General features: G+C 38.8%; 2 protein-coding genes and 1 pseudogene across 7 annotated transcripts in view; all 3 read right to left on the bottom strand.

Annotated features, from left to right (window-relative positions):
• LOC100770072 (zinc finger protein 345) overlaps nt 1-6,631 on the bottom strand; it is a 21,834-nt gene extending 15,203 nt beyond the window's left edge. For 4 of the 6 annotated variants that reach the window (XR_004770392.1, XR_004770393.1, XM_035445972.1 and 1 more), the window contains exon 1: nt 6,241-6,443. Coding sequence is in view for 2 of the 6 variants with exons in the window: in XM_035445972.1 (XP_035301863.1) it covers nt 6,241-6,413 (173 nt within the window). In the remaining 4 variants the exon portion in view is untranslated. Of the gene's footprint in view, nt 1-1,682; nt 1,792-6,240 lie in introns of all 6 variants that reach the window. The other 2 variants (XM_035445973.1, XM_035445974.1) reach the window with 1 other exon arrangement.
• LOC118237744 lies at nt 6,240-16,650 on the bottom strand (annotated as a pseudogene).
• LOC107980260 (zinc finger protein 883) overlaps nt 9,890-16,650 on the bottom strand; it is a 28,741-nt gene continuing 21,980 nt past the window's right edge. Inside the window, exon 9 of the mRNA XM_035445969.1 lies at nt 9,890-10,016. The gene's annotated coding sequence lies outside the window, so the exon portion shown is untranslated. The remainder of the gene's footprint in view (nt 10,017-16,650) is intronic.

Here is a 16,650-nt window from a genome sequence, read left to right as displayed (position 1 = left end):
CGGTGTCCGGCACTGGCATCATCCTTCCCAAACACTGGAATGTTTGCAAAGCAGTCAGCTGTGCACAAGGCCTGTTTCCCTATTCTGTGCCAGGGAAACTACTTTCTCAAGGGTGAAGAGGCACCTAGAACCTGCACCTGTGCTGAACCTGCAGTACTGCCAGGTTGGTGACACTGAGCGCAGACTGTGGAGTGAAGGGACCTGTGTGGACTCATGTCTCACTGGCCACCTTTAAAGATATGTCTGTGCTACTTTAGACTTTTTCCTGTCACCACCTGTAGTATTTCATACCTTTCTTAATATGGTAAAGGTACCCTAAGCCAGGCCTAGCAATAGTAAACAAAGGCTTTTTCATTAGGCTACACCCCTCAATTCCCAACCCTCATCATGTATGTCTTTCTGTGTGTGTAATGGGGTTTTCTCCCCATTTTTAAATCGATATGGGAGAGGACTGGATTGTTCCTTCTGTAAGAGTGGGTTAAAATCCTCAGTCACAAAGAGAACAGTTGGATGGTTTTTTGCACTGACCATTTCTGATGTAAAAGTTGCAGTTTTTGAAAAGCTTTGCAAGACTTTCCCTTGGTAATCCCTGTGAAGAGGATCATGGCCCTAGAACGATTGTTGCTTGTTTGGTGGTTTACTCTAGGCTGCTTCTTTAAGTAGAAAAAAAAATTGCATAAAGGAGTACTTATGCAGTACTTAATCTGTTTTTTTCTTTTCTGATGAACTGCTTTAGAGAAAAAAAATCAGTATTTTTAATAGTGTTAGAAGCCAGGGATACCCTGTGACCTGAGAGAGCCTGTTTAGTAGGGGTTTGTGTAGGAAATGGGAGGTAAATAGTCCATATGATGGTGATTACTCCACCATTAGAGAGAACAGGCTATGGTAGCATATGTCACACACACACACACACACACACACACACACACACAAATGACAGGGTCCTTGATCCATCAACTGTACACACCATGTTAGTCTAGAAAGCTGAGTCATCAGGAAAAGTCACAAGATGTAAATGCACAGAACAGAGAATGAAAGTTGCTCAAGTCAGACAGTGACTAAACTGTTTCTCTTACTCCAAGAATGGTTTCATTTACCATTGCAGTGACCCAGTTATCCTAACATGTGCTGACCCCTACTGACTCTTTAACTGTTTGATGTTTGGGAGGCAGAAGAAATCTTAAAGAGAAACGGAATCCTCATTCAAAAGCTGAGGTGTAAAGTCTGCCATCAGGGGCTTACACTGTGGAGCTGGTGGAGAGCAGTTGAGTCTGGGAAGGGCAGCTTGGTGTCCTCCAGGCTGCAGTTCCAGACCAGAGCCATTCTCCACCACACTTCCAACAGAATTCAGGTGGCAATGAACAATACAGCTTGCAACATTTCTTGTAATTTCTTCCCGCAATCAACATGTCTTCCTTTTCTCCCCATATGTGCTCTATCTACAAACTCACACAGAGGTGAGAATAAAGGGAGGCAGAGAAATTGGTAACAGGAAAAAACTGGGTTGATGGGGAATGTTTTTCGGTGTGTATGTTTCTCTTATTGGTCTGTGAATAAAACACTGATTGTCTGATTGGCCAGACAGGAAGTGACATAGCTGGGCAGAATCTGGATATAAGCAGGGACAAGCATCATTGAAGGAATCCATGGCAAGAATCTTATTACTGGCTCTGGATAATTACCATTTTTAGAAAAGCAGGCCCCCCTGGGAAGTGATGGTGGCACCCATTCTGGATGAGGTCCTTCCAAATCCATTAAAAGTATCCCTCACAGACATGGCCACAGGCCCATCTGAAAAACAGAGATCATAAACTGGATGGAGTTCTCTCTTCCAAAGTGAGGTTAGTTTGAGGCAAGTTGGCTTTAAAAATTAGTCAGCACATCATGACAGCAAACACATTGTGTTCCCTAAGTATAGAGGAAGCACTGAATGCCTTCAACCTGTAATACCATGCTGTTGTTTGGGTGTATATGATTTTAGATTTGACCATTCTATTGGATAACCAATTAAGGGACTCATACCTGATGGATAGTAATTTCTTTCTTAATAGTATTCTACATTTCTTTTTCTAAGGGTGGGACCTCATGAGATCTAGTACTTACCAAAGTTAGTATTGCCATTGTAATAATCTCTGCAGGCATATTGTCCACATATTACATTTATTCCTTCTTTATTATACCAGACATCCTGGTAGTCTCATTCTTATAGTCATGCCACTGTTCCAGGATGTTCCCTCAGATTTAGATTCAGTTATCGTCCTATAGCTTTAGTAAGTGGGCCTGGGATCCAACCATCAGTTAATCTCTATATCATGAACAAATGTGTCTTCCTGGGATTGTGTGATTGCTCCAAAGAAATTAAAATAAAGGTGTGGGCTATATTTCCGTGAGTATAACGATGGTTAAGAACTCAGGAATTACAACAGCCTAGTAAATTGGCAGTGGCAGGCTCTCTAAAATCAAGGATCTGACAATCCTGATTCATTGATTATGGTTTACTTCCAGGCATGTCATCCCTCCTGTTGGGTGGGCCTTGCATCCAATTATACACTTGCTGGCTACCAAAAGACTTGGATGACATTAAAGAACCTATACTGGTATCTTGCCAGGTTAATCACTATTTAGGTTCATAGTGTTGTTTACTTCCATTGGGTGTAATGAGACTCCCTAAGCAATTCAACTTTTGAAAGATACAATTCTAAATACCCATGGCTTCATAGGTTAGAGCCCATGATTATCATGACATGTAACATGGCCAAAGACAGGAAAGCAAGGACATTAATGGGAGAGAGGAAAGAGCTTACATAATGATCTGAATGCTGGAGATGGGGAAAAAGAAAGAACTGGCAACACTGTCAATACTGAAACCTCAAAGCATCCCCAGTAACTAACCCTTTCCAACTAGGCCACATCTAATCCTCCACAACTTTTCCACCAACTGGCAAACAAGCATTCAAATATAGAAGCAAATGGGGCCATTCTCATTAAAACTACTACAGATCTCACAGCTTGGGAAGTCTATGGACTGATTCTTTCACTTGGCAACTTGCGCTGAATCTAATATTAGGGCAGTTAGACTAAATGAAGGTGGTTTCTGAGTTATGTCCAGCTCAACTTTTCCAAGTGTTGCATCCAAATTGTGCAATGGTTCCAGCAACTACGACTTACCTTCAGCCTCTCTGAGTTGATCAAAGGATAGAATAGGACCCTTAATTATTTGGCGAATTATATTGACCGCCACAACTCAAATGCAGACTTCTCATGCTTTATACTGCTATTTTTATTAATGTACAGTATTGGGGGTTGGAGCTGCCCAACTAAGTGACATAGCTACATTTAATATACACACTCATAGATATATATATTGGGTGCATATATCGGTGAGTATGCACATAATCTATGTTCATGCCTACATTAGATATTATGTAAGTATATATATATATGATTAAAATGAATTACATATTATAATTGGTATTATATATAATACACTTTGGATGATTTAAAAGTTTTGGGTTTTACACAATAAACACTTCTTTTTTGCTTTTTCGAGACAGGGTTTCTCTGTTGCTTTGGATGCTGTACTGGAAACTAGCTCTTGTAGACCAGGCTGGTCTCGAACTCACAGAGATCCACCTGCTTCTGCCTCCCAGGTGCTGGGATTAAAGGTGTGCACCACCACCGCCTGGCCTACAATAAACACTTCTTAACCATTGCCAAACATAGCTATTTCTTCCCTCTTCCTCTCTGGTACTGAGTGTCTTCATTTCATCCCTAATTAGACATCTGCACCTCTACAATTTTCACATCTGCTCCTCTGAAGGCCCTTACAGCTAGTCCCCTCTCTAGCCTATTCCCCCAATTACCGATGCAACATTCTTCAGGACCACAGGAAAATTACACTGGAAATGGTAGATGGATTAATCAGGGGTAACAAGTACATTAACCCAGACTCAGAAAGACATTTGCAGGTCTCCACTCCAAAATTTCAGATGTGAGAAGATAGCCCGAAGTAACCACAGAAACCATGTCTTGTCTTCCTAGCAAATACATAAGGCAAAGTAAATCTCCTGTACAGGAATGGGTCTATATAAATATGCTCAAAGTTTGAATGTACTTCTTTCAAACTGTTTCTAAAATATATGGAATAAATTCCAGAAAGTATTCAATTTATTGCTGACATGAGATCCAAGTAAATGAAAAAGTTTCACAAATTTTCTCTCATTCAGAATGACACAGCGAGCTGGAGAGATGGCTCACAGGTTAAAAGACCTTTTTCTTCCAGAGATCTTGACTTCAATTGCCAACAATCACATGGTGGCTCCCAACCATGAGATCTGGTGCCCTCTTCTGGTATGCAGGCTTACATACAGGCAGAGCACTGTACACATAATATGTAAATAATACTTTGAAGAAAATAAAAACCAGCCTTTTCAATGCTTTGAAATGAAAATTTCTTTGGACTGCATCTGGTTCTTCTAAAAGCCCCCAGGTGTTTATGGGTTTCTTTTCTATAGCTGCAACAAAACACAGTGAGCAAAGCAATGTTTAAATGGATGTGTTAAATTGGTCTTATATACTCTTTTACAGAGGGTTGGAGCATGTGATGGTAGAGCAAACTCTGTGCTGCCTGAAAAACTAGAAGCTCGTATGATAATCTACGAACAGGAAGCACAGAGAATATACTATGAACATTAGTGTTTTTCCAAATCTCAAACTGGCCTAGAGGGACCTATATTCACCAGAAGGCCATAGCTCTTATTAATCCTCAATCTGTCCACCAATGAAACCAAGTTTCAAAAAGCCTACTGGACCATTCGCAAGTGGAACATTGCTAAAACTGTTTTCAAAGCTACCAACCTAGACAAAGTAAAGACCAAAGAATGAACAAAAAACAGCCAAACAAGAAACCAAATTATTGCATATACTGTAATAATTTTAATCCTTCATAAATCCTTCCTAAAAAAGTGGGTCTAACAATGTTTCTTTCCACATTAAAATATCACACTTGTTAATTAAGTCTCCACTCCCACAACATATTATTTACTCATTTGTAATGCTGTGTGTAAATTCATTTGGAAGTGTGTATGTGACTGTCAGAAGACCTCTTTCAGGAATTGTTTCTCTACTTCTACCACATAAGATCCAAGAGGGAAATGAGACAATCATGTTTTCTGGCATTAAACCATTACTAGCTGATGCATCTCACGGTCCAATCACATTCATCTTTCATACCTCACAATACCAGCAATTTGACCAATGCAGTGTCATACAGTTAATGGTGGGGCAATTTCTACACACTACACTTTTAACTGTGAGATCATTATCCAGGAATGGGGGACACACAAAATCGGGGATACTTAGCTGAAAATGACAACAACTTCAAACTTAATTTATTTTAAACACTTTGAAGATTTTCCCACATTTATTCCAAAGGCTTTCACCAGTGGAAAAAAACTGCTCAGTGTAATAGGAACTATTGCTGCTAAAGCATTTTCCAAATGGATACCCAAGTCTATAGGATGGATTCTTGAGAACATAATGGAAATAGGAACTGGTGAAGCCTTTGGCAAAAACTTCGATGCATACTTGCATTAAACTTCCTCCCAATGTAAATTCTTGCATTGGGGTTACAGAAACTTGAAGTTCCCAAGGCTTTTCTATAATGTTGACATTGAAACAATTGCTCACGAGTGTGAGGTCTTTTATCCTTGATAAAAATCAAAAGAACATAGAAACTGTTTCCCACATTCTTACAAAGAAAGGCTATCTCTCCAGTGTGAATGTTTTTAGTACTCTTGTGCCAATTGGAACTATGGAAGGCTTTCCCAAATGCAACGAAACATTAGGCTAGTGACTAGAGTTAAGTATTTAATGTCTTCTAGTATCACCAGAGTGCCTGAAAGCTTTTCTACAATGCTTAAAAGCATAAGGCTTCTCTCCAGAGTGATACATTCCTTGTCTGTGGTGACTACTGGAGTCATGATTGCTTTTCCAAAATGCTTACATGGACAATGCCTCTCTTTTGAGTGAACTTTTTCATACTTGTAGAGATCACTAGACTGAAAGAACAGTTTCCCACAAACATTGTTTTTCTCCAGTGACAAATGTTATTCAAGTAAGGATGTAAAAGTGGTAAATGTTTTTAAGTAACGTTTGCATACATAACACTTCTATCTAGTGTGAGTCCTTTCATGATCCTTAAGACAACTGGACTGGCTGAAGGCTTTTCCAAATACTTACATGCATACGTTTCTCTCCAGTGTGCATTCTTTCATGTTTCTCATGACTACTGGAGTCACTGAAGGGTTTTCCACAATGCCTGCATGAATAAGGCTTCTCTTCAGCGTGAGTCCTTTCATGATACCTATGACCATTGAACTGGCTGAAGGCTTTCCCACAATGCCTGAATACATAAAGCATCAATCCAGGGTCAATCCTTGCATGATTCTTATGAGTACTGGAGGTCCTGAAGGCTTTTCTTCAATAGTTACATGCATAAGGTTCTCGGCACTGTGATTTCTTTCATGTTTCTTGTGACTAGTGGAGTCACTGAAAGGTTTTCCACAATACTTACATGCATAAGGCTTCTCTCCAGTGTGCTTTGTTTCATTTTTGTGACTAATGAAGTGCCTAAATGCTTTCCCACAGTGCTTACATGCTTAAGGCTTCTCTCCATTGTGAATCCTTTCATGTCTCTTCAGACTACTGGAGGTGGTAAATGATTTGCCACAATGTCTACAACCATAAGGCTTCTCTCCACTGTGAACTCTTTCATGTATGTTCAGAAGACTGGAAGTGATAAAGCCTTTCCCACAATGTCTACAAGCATAAGGCTTCTCTCCACTATGAATCCTTTCATGATTCTTATGACTACTGAAGTATCTAAAGGCTTTTCCACAATGCTTACAAGTATAAGGCTTCTCTCCATTGTGAATCCTTTCATGTGTATTCAGGAGACTGGAGGTGGTAAAAGCTTTTCCACAATGTTTACAGGCATATGGCTTCTCTCCACTGTGAATCCTTTCATGAGTATTCAGAACACTGGAGTAGTTAAAAGCTTTTCCACAATGCCTACAAGCATAAGGTTTTTCTCCACTGTGAATCCTTAGATGTCTCTTATGACTACTGGAATCACTGAATGATTTCCCACAATGCTTGCATGCATAAGGCTTCTCTCCACTATGAATCCTTTCATGATTCATATGACTACTGAAGTGTTTAAAGGCTTTTCCACAGTGTCTACAAGCATAAGGCTTCTCTCCAGTGTGAATCCTTTCGTGTCTGTTAAGAAGACTGGAATAGTTAAAGGCTTTCCCACAATGCCTACAAGCATAAGGCTTCTCTACACTGTGAATCCTTTGATGTCTCTTATGACTACTGAAGTCACTGAAGGATTTCCCACAATGCTTACAATCATAAGGCTTCTCTCCACTGTGAATCCTTTCATGTATGTTGAGATGACTGGAGCACTTAAATGTTTTTCCACAATGTCTACAAACATAAAGCTTCTGACCAGTGTGAATCTTTTCATGTCTGTGTAGATGACTAGAGCATGTAAAGGTTTTTTGACAATCCTTACAAGCATAAGGCTTCTCTTTTGTATGAGTTACTTTATGCTTCTCAAAACATTTTGCATTTTTAAATGTTTTCCCACAGTGCTTACAAGAGTACCTTTTCTGTGAAATATGACTTTTTTCATGGTTGTAAAGGTCACTGGACTCAATGAAGGCTTCTTCACAGAGCTTACATACAAACTCTTTCACTTCTTTATGGATTCCTTCATTGTTCTGAACAAATGTGTATCCCGTCAAGTCATTTTCATGGAGTGTAACTCCAGGGTGAGCTCTCTCCTGAGGCTGATCCAAACTGAGACTCCTGCAAGCTTCATTATATTCTTGACTTTCACAGGGTTTCTTCTGGGGAGAAGTTTCAAGCACCTGAAGTGATTCAGAATGATGGGTATCTTTCCAATGTTCCTGATGTGTAAAAGCTTTAGTCATAGCTTTCTTCCATGCAGATGGTATCCCTGTAGTTTGCTCTCTGAGATACCCATGTGAGGATAAATGAACAAGGATGTTTCTTATATGCAATGGGCTTTGACATACTCTTTCTCCAGGAGGCATGCCTGTGTTGATGACATTCTCTGTAATAGGTTCCTGGGTCTTATCACATTCATGGACACATGCATATCCACAGTCTTTCTCAATCACTTGAATTCTGCAAAAAATGAGAAGAGAATTATTATAGGCAAGGGAAATGTTGGAGGCGGGCTTGTGTGGACCACTGAAATGACACTTTCTCAGAGGCAACAGAAAACACAGTCACTGTGAAGGAAAATGTGTACCACATGTAAAGACCCTGTCATCTGTAAAGAAATAGAGTGTTGACTTTTCTTCTATTAGAATTATGAAGGAGTTGTATCACAGATTTGGAGGTTAAAATAATTTTTGGTCTTCAGTAGTCATATTTTGATGACCAGCACTCATGTGAAGAGCATGCCAGTTCCTGCTGTTACTCAGGGTCTGAAGGATCTTTTGCTTTCTTCTGCATTTACTAAAGTTCTTATCACAAGACTGGTAATACTAACATAGATACACATATACAGGTAAAGCACAATTAATATGTATAAGGACTGAAAATGAAGGCAAAACATCTGCTGTTAGGAGACAATCATTACAATCAAATAAAGTGGTGAAACACTGTGGCATTTTGACATGCAGAATTCTAAGACAGTTTGGTTCCTTAGTTATCAACTACAGGCATCTAGGGCCATCAGAGAATGGGTTCCTCAGAGGTGAAAATGACTCAGATTGGCTTGTAAATGAGTCTGAGGGAGCATTTTACATTCCTGATTGATGAAAGATGTTCACACTCTGATGTGCATTTTGGCCATGGGCAAAGGGGCACGAGCTGTGTAGGAAAGGGATCTGCTGGTTACTTTGGTCAAGGTGACACAAACGGGGACACACATCTGAAGAGGGAACCAGAAAAGAATCGATGGCTTTTTCAGGTGACATTAGGCTTGTCTGTGATGGCATTTTCTTGATCTGTGATTGAGAAGGTATACCTCAGCCCACTGTGTGTGGTATAAACCTAGACAAGTGGACACGGGTTGTATAAGGCAGGTAGATGAGTAAGAGATGAGGAGCACACCGGTAAACAGCATTTCTGCATCTCCTCTGTTTCCATTTCTGCCTACAAGTTCTTGTACAGCTTGAGTTCCTGCCCTGACTTCCCTTGATGATGAGACTGTCACAAGGATATAGAAGTAAAAATGAGCTCCAACCCAGAATGCTTATTTTTTCTTTATTGTCATAGTAGATGAAAGGATAAAATCACAGGACTTATGAACAAACCTCAAAATAGTGCATAGAAAGACAGCAAATAATTTTGACGTTTGTATGTAGTAAACCACTGATAAAGATCCTTCTGAGGATAATGTAACATGACACATGTGTGATCATAATATGTCACAAAGTTGAGACACTCAAATATTGAATGGCACAATTCGATGCTCTATTACAGAAATGTGGGTAGAGGTTATAATTCACTTAGTTTTCTTTAGACATTTTGATAGGCACTCAGTAGTCCTATGATTTGCAAATATGTGAAATCAATTCTTTTCTTTTGAATATCAATTACCGTGAATTTCTGCTGAAGTCTTTGCAGTCCTCTCCAATTTTTTCTTCTACTGCTTTTTCTAGAAGAAAATCCAGAGAAAACTGTATGACATATTCATGATCTACATAAATGGTATTATACCCTAGCTGCTTTGACATGGGTTTTCACACTATATTACCAAATATTCACTTCAAGAATTCAAATACCAACAGTACACACAAACACAAGACATGGCTAAATTAACAATGGGAACATGTTGGGATTTTACCTATGGAGATCAGGTTCAAAAATGTCTCCTTCATCACATCTCTGTAGAGCTTCTTTTGAAATGAATTCAACAAAGCCCATTCTCCTGAGTTGAAGTTCACAGCCACATCCTCAAAGGCCACTTTCTCCTAAGGGTGCACATATAAGGGTGGTTAGTTTTAACTGACAGACTGACGAATAAACAATCATCTAGCATATAAATTTCTGAAAATACCTCCTAATTATCATGTGAAGAGCAGTAACTGAAGAATATCTATGGGATGCTATCTTCACTACTTGATGTAATAAAGGAGCCCCACTGTCTCAATTACTACTCAACTGCCCTTAGGAAACATCATGATCAAGCAACTACTATAAAAGAAAGCATCTTGGGGGACATCACTTACACTTAGAGGGTTAGTCAGTGATTTTCACGGTGGGAAGCAGGCAGGCATACAGCTGGAACATAGTCAAAGCAATATATGTTCCAACTTGAGAGCAATATTTTGTGAACTCTATAAGAGCTACTATAGAGGAAAAGGAAACCTAAGACAATCACACATTATTCTCTTCATGATTGTGTGCACTGTGACTAGCAGCTTCACAGTTCTGCATTTTTGAACAGTACATACCCTTCAAGAATGATCTGAAATAAACGCCTTCTGACTACAGTCACTCTTCTGGGTCATTTTTGACAGCCACATAAAAAGACTAATAGAAGCAATGTATATAAAGGCTGAAGAGATGGCTCAATGGTTAAGAACATTCAGCCTTTGTGAAGAAAATGTTAAACTCATGATCAACTTGTAATAGAATTATCCCAAGAAATTAGAGAGATTTTCTTAAAGCTGTCAGGGAGATTTGTTTTCAATTACACTGGAAGTCATGGTGGAAAGAAGAGGTTAAGACCATTGAATAATAAAGTAGGCATAGGGGGATGAAAATCTCCAAAGACCAATTTCTTGGCGAGGGAGATTATGCTGACATACAAAGGCAATCTCGATATGATGACCATGTATGTCCTGGATTTATGCCACACAGCCGCTCTGAATGTTTGGGATAGAATTTGAGAAGTAGGAAAGGAAATTGAGTCATTAGTAAAGTGATGTGGCGCCCAAAGGAAGCTTTTACAAATTTTTCACAAAGCCTGTCTTTAAGAGAAAACAGAATGATACAAGATTCCAAAGCTAAATAAATATTAACTGAATCTCTGGCTTTTGAAAATGCTAATTCATAATGCAAAAGGGTAATTATGCCACTACCAGCATGATTAGCACCCTTGGAGGAATGGATCTGAGATACAATCAAATATTCAATCTCATGCCATGATGCATAGGTAGGAGAGATGATTTCCAAATGTTTGAAGAGAAATCAGAATGTCAAGTGTTTCAATTGTGGCAATCAGGGTCACTTAAAAAGGGTTTGTAAGCAAGGCATTTCTAGAAACAATGACTTTTCTAAGCATAATTCAAACAGAAAGCCTCTCCCTTCTGGATTATGTACAAAGGCAGGCACTGTACAAGTGAATATAGGTCAACAAGTGACAGTCAAGGTAACCGTATGCCATTGGGAAATTTCGTGAGGGGCCTCTTGCAGGCCATCATGCAAATTCTGTTCTGTAATTTCTTGTAACAGTGGTTGAAACTCCTTCACAAAGCAATTAAAGAACATAATACCTATTATGAGAAACCACAGTGCTCTGGATGATAGAAAAGCTATGGAGGAAAGAACAAAATACTCAGGAGAAACCATAAAGCAACTATTTTAGCAAACTACTAAAAATGAACAAAGACTAAAATTAAAGGACAAATAACTGACATTGTCATTAAAGCCTTATAGATATAGACGTCACAATTTCCCCAGTATCTTGGCATCAAAATGCACCTTTTCAAGAGGTGCATGTTCAACTTCTAGGCATTGTAACTTTTTTCAAGTAAAACAGAGTGCAAGGCAGATTGAATGGAGACAGCTACATCTTCCCTTACTTGACAATTAACCCAAAGATTCCTTCTCAGGATCCCTCTAAAGATGTGGCTAACTCCAGACAGCAAGAAGTAATTTTAAGTATACCACATCCACATTCCCAGGAGGTGGGGTGGGTTGTTTTTGGTCATTTAATGAGTTATGGATATTTGTATTTACTTCGGGCTGTTGGTTATAAACTGTTATTGATAACTGTCAGAAAAACAAAAGTTGAAAAGGAAGATAAGATTCAGAGTTCTTGTTTTGAAAAGAAAAAATCTGGATATATGAATTATAGGCTATGAGTAGATTATTAAATCTAGTCTAAAAGAGGGGCGTATACAAATATAAAAAACCTAATCTTCTTTTAAACTATAAGAGTAACTATTAAGTTTAAATATTTTACATTGGCTTGAATTATTTGTATATTGATACAAAATAGAGATTACTTTTGTAAGAACATCCTACATGCATTTCTAATACTGTTCATGGTATTATACCTATGCAACTCCTTTAAAAATTTCCTGCAAATTTTAGGCTTTGAAAGTTGCTATTACCAAATATTTAGGATATTAAGCAAATACAGGATAGGAATTATTCACCTATTTCAACAAAACATGCAGTCACAATAAATATGTTTTTAAGGTCATAAGAGATATTTTTAGATACAGGTCATCTATAAACACTTCAAAGATCAATAGAATATGGCACTTAGGGTATTTTAATAGCATATTCTTTTCTTTTTTATGACAATGAGACATGTCTATCCCTGGTAGCACCAATCTACTTCAGAAAAGAGGATGAAGAGAAATTCCACATAGAACTTACTTTCTTGGTTGCAAAGGTTAGCCACTGGGAAATAAAATGTGCATCTCTCAACTGCTGACAGTTTGCTGCACAAATTAGAAAAGCAGGACACAAACTAAAGGAATGCCAAATTATGCCAAGACAGGTAGGACAACCCTTAAGAATATTCTGCTTCACAGAAAAGTCTGTCAGATATGCTAGGCCTTTAGACTGATAATGGATGCCTAGCACTGCAGAAGATACTTCGGTGACCGACCAGGCAGTGCGCTGTTTCTGTCATTACTCACATTGTTAGGAAGTAGCTTGTCTGCACTTCTGGCTTACTCAAGAAATTTTAATTTCTCCATTGGTCTGGGATGGATTTGAAGACTATATACTTATAGTTATATTTTCCTTGTTACCAGATTCAAAAAACAGGTAAAATGTATATAATTCACAGACAGAAAATGTTAGTTTGGGTAACACAAGTACTAATTAAGTAATCCCTCATGCAATTTCTTCTAAATGGAGGAACAGCCCAGTGTAAACCAAACAAACAAACAATTCAATCCCAAGCCCAAGATCCCCTTAACAGGGATCACCAAGGGCAAAACTGACATAGCTTTGCAAAAATCCCAACTTTTACCTCAGAAATAGTCAGTGCAAAAAAACAAAACAAAAACAAAACCACATTCTCTTCCTCTGTGACTGTTAAGTTTTGTTCCACTCTTACAGAGGGAACAACACAGTCTTCTCCATCATTTGTAAAAGGAGAGACTACAGATACAAACACAAGCACACATACAAAAACACACACTCCTAACAATGAGGGGTTAGGAAGTGGAGGACTAAAGATAAAGCCGTGTTTAACTTATACCAGGTTTGGCTTTAGTTCCGTTCTAAGGAAAATATAAAATCACAGGGTACTGTCAGGAAAAATCTCCAGCAACACACATATACCTGAAGGGAAACCAGCAAGATGGGTCACCACCCAGGTCCCTTCACAGCACACACTGGGCTCAGTGTCACCAGTGTCACTGGGCTCAGTACTGCAACTTCTGCAGAGGCACAAGTTCCAGGTGCCTTTTCACCCAAAGAAGAAAGTGGCCTGGGACAAACTGGCTCCCTGGGACAGGGTCAGAGGCCTTGTGAACAGCCCCCTGCTTTGCACACACTTCCAGTGCTTGGGTAAGGACTGAGCCAGTGCAGGACACCAGGGCACACTAAGCGCCTCAGATGCAGAACATCAAGGCTGCAACAGCACAGCCTCAGCAAAGTCACAAATACACAACACACAGTTCCAGGAGTCCAGGGCACACTCACCCTTTCCCTCTTCTGATGGGCCAAAGTGTCCTTTCTAAGAGCCTAAAATCAGCAGAAGGATATGTGTTACAGGACCAACACCACACATTTCAGTGTCTACACAGGATTCACACCCAATAGCAATGATGGGGCTTCCTGAATAGCTATGCACCTCAGTGGACATTTGATGAAGAGAAGGAACAGCATCCCTGACTGATGACAGAGATATAAGGCCTGGATATTAGGCCAAATCCAATCCAATACATTTGGAGTAGAAGGAATCCCTAGGTCTTCACACAAATCGGGACAGAACAAGGCCTGCTATGCAAACAAAAGAGTTTGGCGTGATGGAAAGTCATTACAGGCTTCAACCTAGCCATTTTCAAAAGCCATTTATTAAAATATTATTTACCATATTTTTTAGCAATTTCATGACTCTTGGCAAATCTTGACAGTGAAAGATTTTTAAATAAACTTAAGACTTCATTTCTTCATTAGAAATTATGCCTATCCAGTGGACATTAGGAACATAATATTTAGGGAATTTATAAGATTATTAAATACTTAAAGAACTCTGAAATCACAGGGTTATGTTTTTTTCTCAATCTTTACATTTTAGGAATCACAGCGACTAGAGGGTCATCTCTGAGACGAGGACCTTGTTCATGATAATGAAATTGTACCATTGTATAGAAGCTATTATGTCCTGAAAACAAGGATATTTTAGACTTCTTGTAGACTCAGAGCTGAGATGATGATTAACCAGAAAAGATATTGACTAATGCTTTATCTAACTTCTATAAAGGGAACCTTTAATGACATACACAAGTAATTAAATGACATTTAGGTCAACATGGAAGTTTTAATTATAAGCTAATTGTACAATGGGAACAATATAAAAACAGAAGCACATGGAAACAATACATATTAGCATAGGTAAAATGAAGATCATTTTAAAGACACTGATACTTTATCAGTTTTCCATTTTAGACTAGGCTCTTAGACGATATTTTACTAGCATTAGCAATCTAAAGTAGAAAACCATGGGGGGACAAGACACATATGCTAAGCTGATTAGTGGAAAGACTTTGAACAGGGTGAACAGACAACAAACCTTGGTATTTAAATTTTTTTTTCTTTAGCTTAAATTGGACAAGATCAGCATTTGGAAAACCTTGTCATAAAAGAGGAAGGCACAGATAGTCAGGCCATTGGGTTTACCTTTTAATGTTATAAGTTAAAACTTATCTTTGAAATACCAGATAATAATTATTGTTATAATAATACATAACAGGATGGCCAATTTTATTAAGTTAGAAACTGATTTCTTATTAACTAAATACATCATTACATAAGCAATAATTGTCAATGTTTAATGCTAACATTGTAGTTTTATAGATCGGTGAACGGACAAAGGTGAATTGAAAGTACAACACTGTTATTGAGTAGGAGTTCACCTACACAAAAATGTCCTATAATAGTTGTATCAAAGTCTAAAGTCACCAAAAACACTTATGACTGTGTGGATCAAGACTCTAGATCCTTGTAAGGACAAGTAATTTAAGCTGCTTTGCTGTACACAGACTTTTACTTTCAATTTGATCCGGGAGAAAGTATATCCACAAGCCACAGAATTAGTTGATAAAGAGAAAGTTATACTACAAGGAAGGTTAATTAAAAAAGAAATAGAGTGGGAGACTTAATGAAAACAAAGAAATAGAGTGGGAAGCCCCTAAGAGAGTGGACTTCACCTGGGAATTTACCACTAGGTATTCTTCATACAGCATTGTATTACTACATGGGAATATGTATGCAACACCAGTAAGCATGCATTCATGAGCTTACATTCCTATGACTACATGTTTCTCCAGGGTTGAAACAGCAGCAGCTGGAGGTGTTCTCAGGCAAACTTTTAGACCTCAGGAACAATGGCGGCTCATTGCCCAGTGCTCGGCAATCATCCAGGTACCTGTTCCAGCATGGACATCCACTCCCAGACATTGCCAGATGTCAGGGTTGTGAAGTGCATCAACATGTCTCTATCTCAATTACAGCAAAAAAATACGCCCAGTTCTCCATCCTCAGAACTGGCCAGGCTCTCAAAACAGAGAAGAGGGGTCATCTACAGTTCATGCCTTAGACTGCACAGGCTTAACACAAGCCTCTCCATTTTAAACCTACTTTCCTAGCAATCCTGAAAGCCATTCCTAGCTTTGAAGGTATGGACAACTGATGATGGCGGGGGTCACTTTCTCTCTAGAATTCAGCCACTAGTATGTTGTTCCGGCTCAAGTCCATGACCATGCACACTGGACAGAACCACAAGAACTCGGTGGGTTATCAACAACCAAAACTAAAGACACATAAAATTAAAAGTCAGGTGTGCTGGGGGTATAAGGGTTAGAGCCAATTAAAACACATCATTTATATTTAGGAAAGAGCCAATAATAAAAATACATTTTCAAGGGTTTGATTGGCTTTTTAGTAAGGAAACAATGAAACACGAGGCTAGTCCACGAGGCTAGGATATGGATGAGCAGGTGAAAAGCTCCCCATGAAAGTCTGAAGAATTCACACCTTATGGAGTATGGTTCGAGAAGTGAATACTTCCCTTTAGAGGAGGTTTAAACTGCTGCAGCTCACAAGAAAACTAGTGTGAGCTTGCGTCACAAAGAGAAAAATAGAAATACTGTTTCCTTTAGCTATTCATTCTCTGGACTAATAGCTATAATG

The sequence above is a fragment of the Cricetulus griseus genome, chromosome 5, assembly GCF_003668045.3.
Source record: "Cricetulus griseus strain 17A/GY chromosome 5, alternate assembly CriGri-PICRH-1.0, whole genome shotgun sequence".
Lineage (NCBI taxonomy): Eukaryota > Metazoa > Chordata > Mammalia > Rodentia > Cricetidae > Cricetulus > Cricetulus griseus.
The sequence above is the reverse complement of the archived record's forward strand: the minus strand, read 5'-3'. Positions and strand labels throughout refer to the sequence as shown.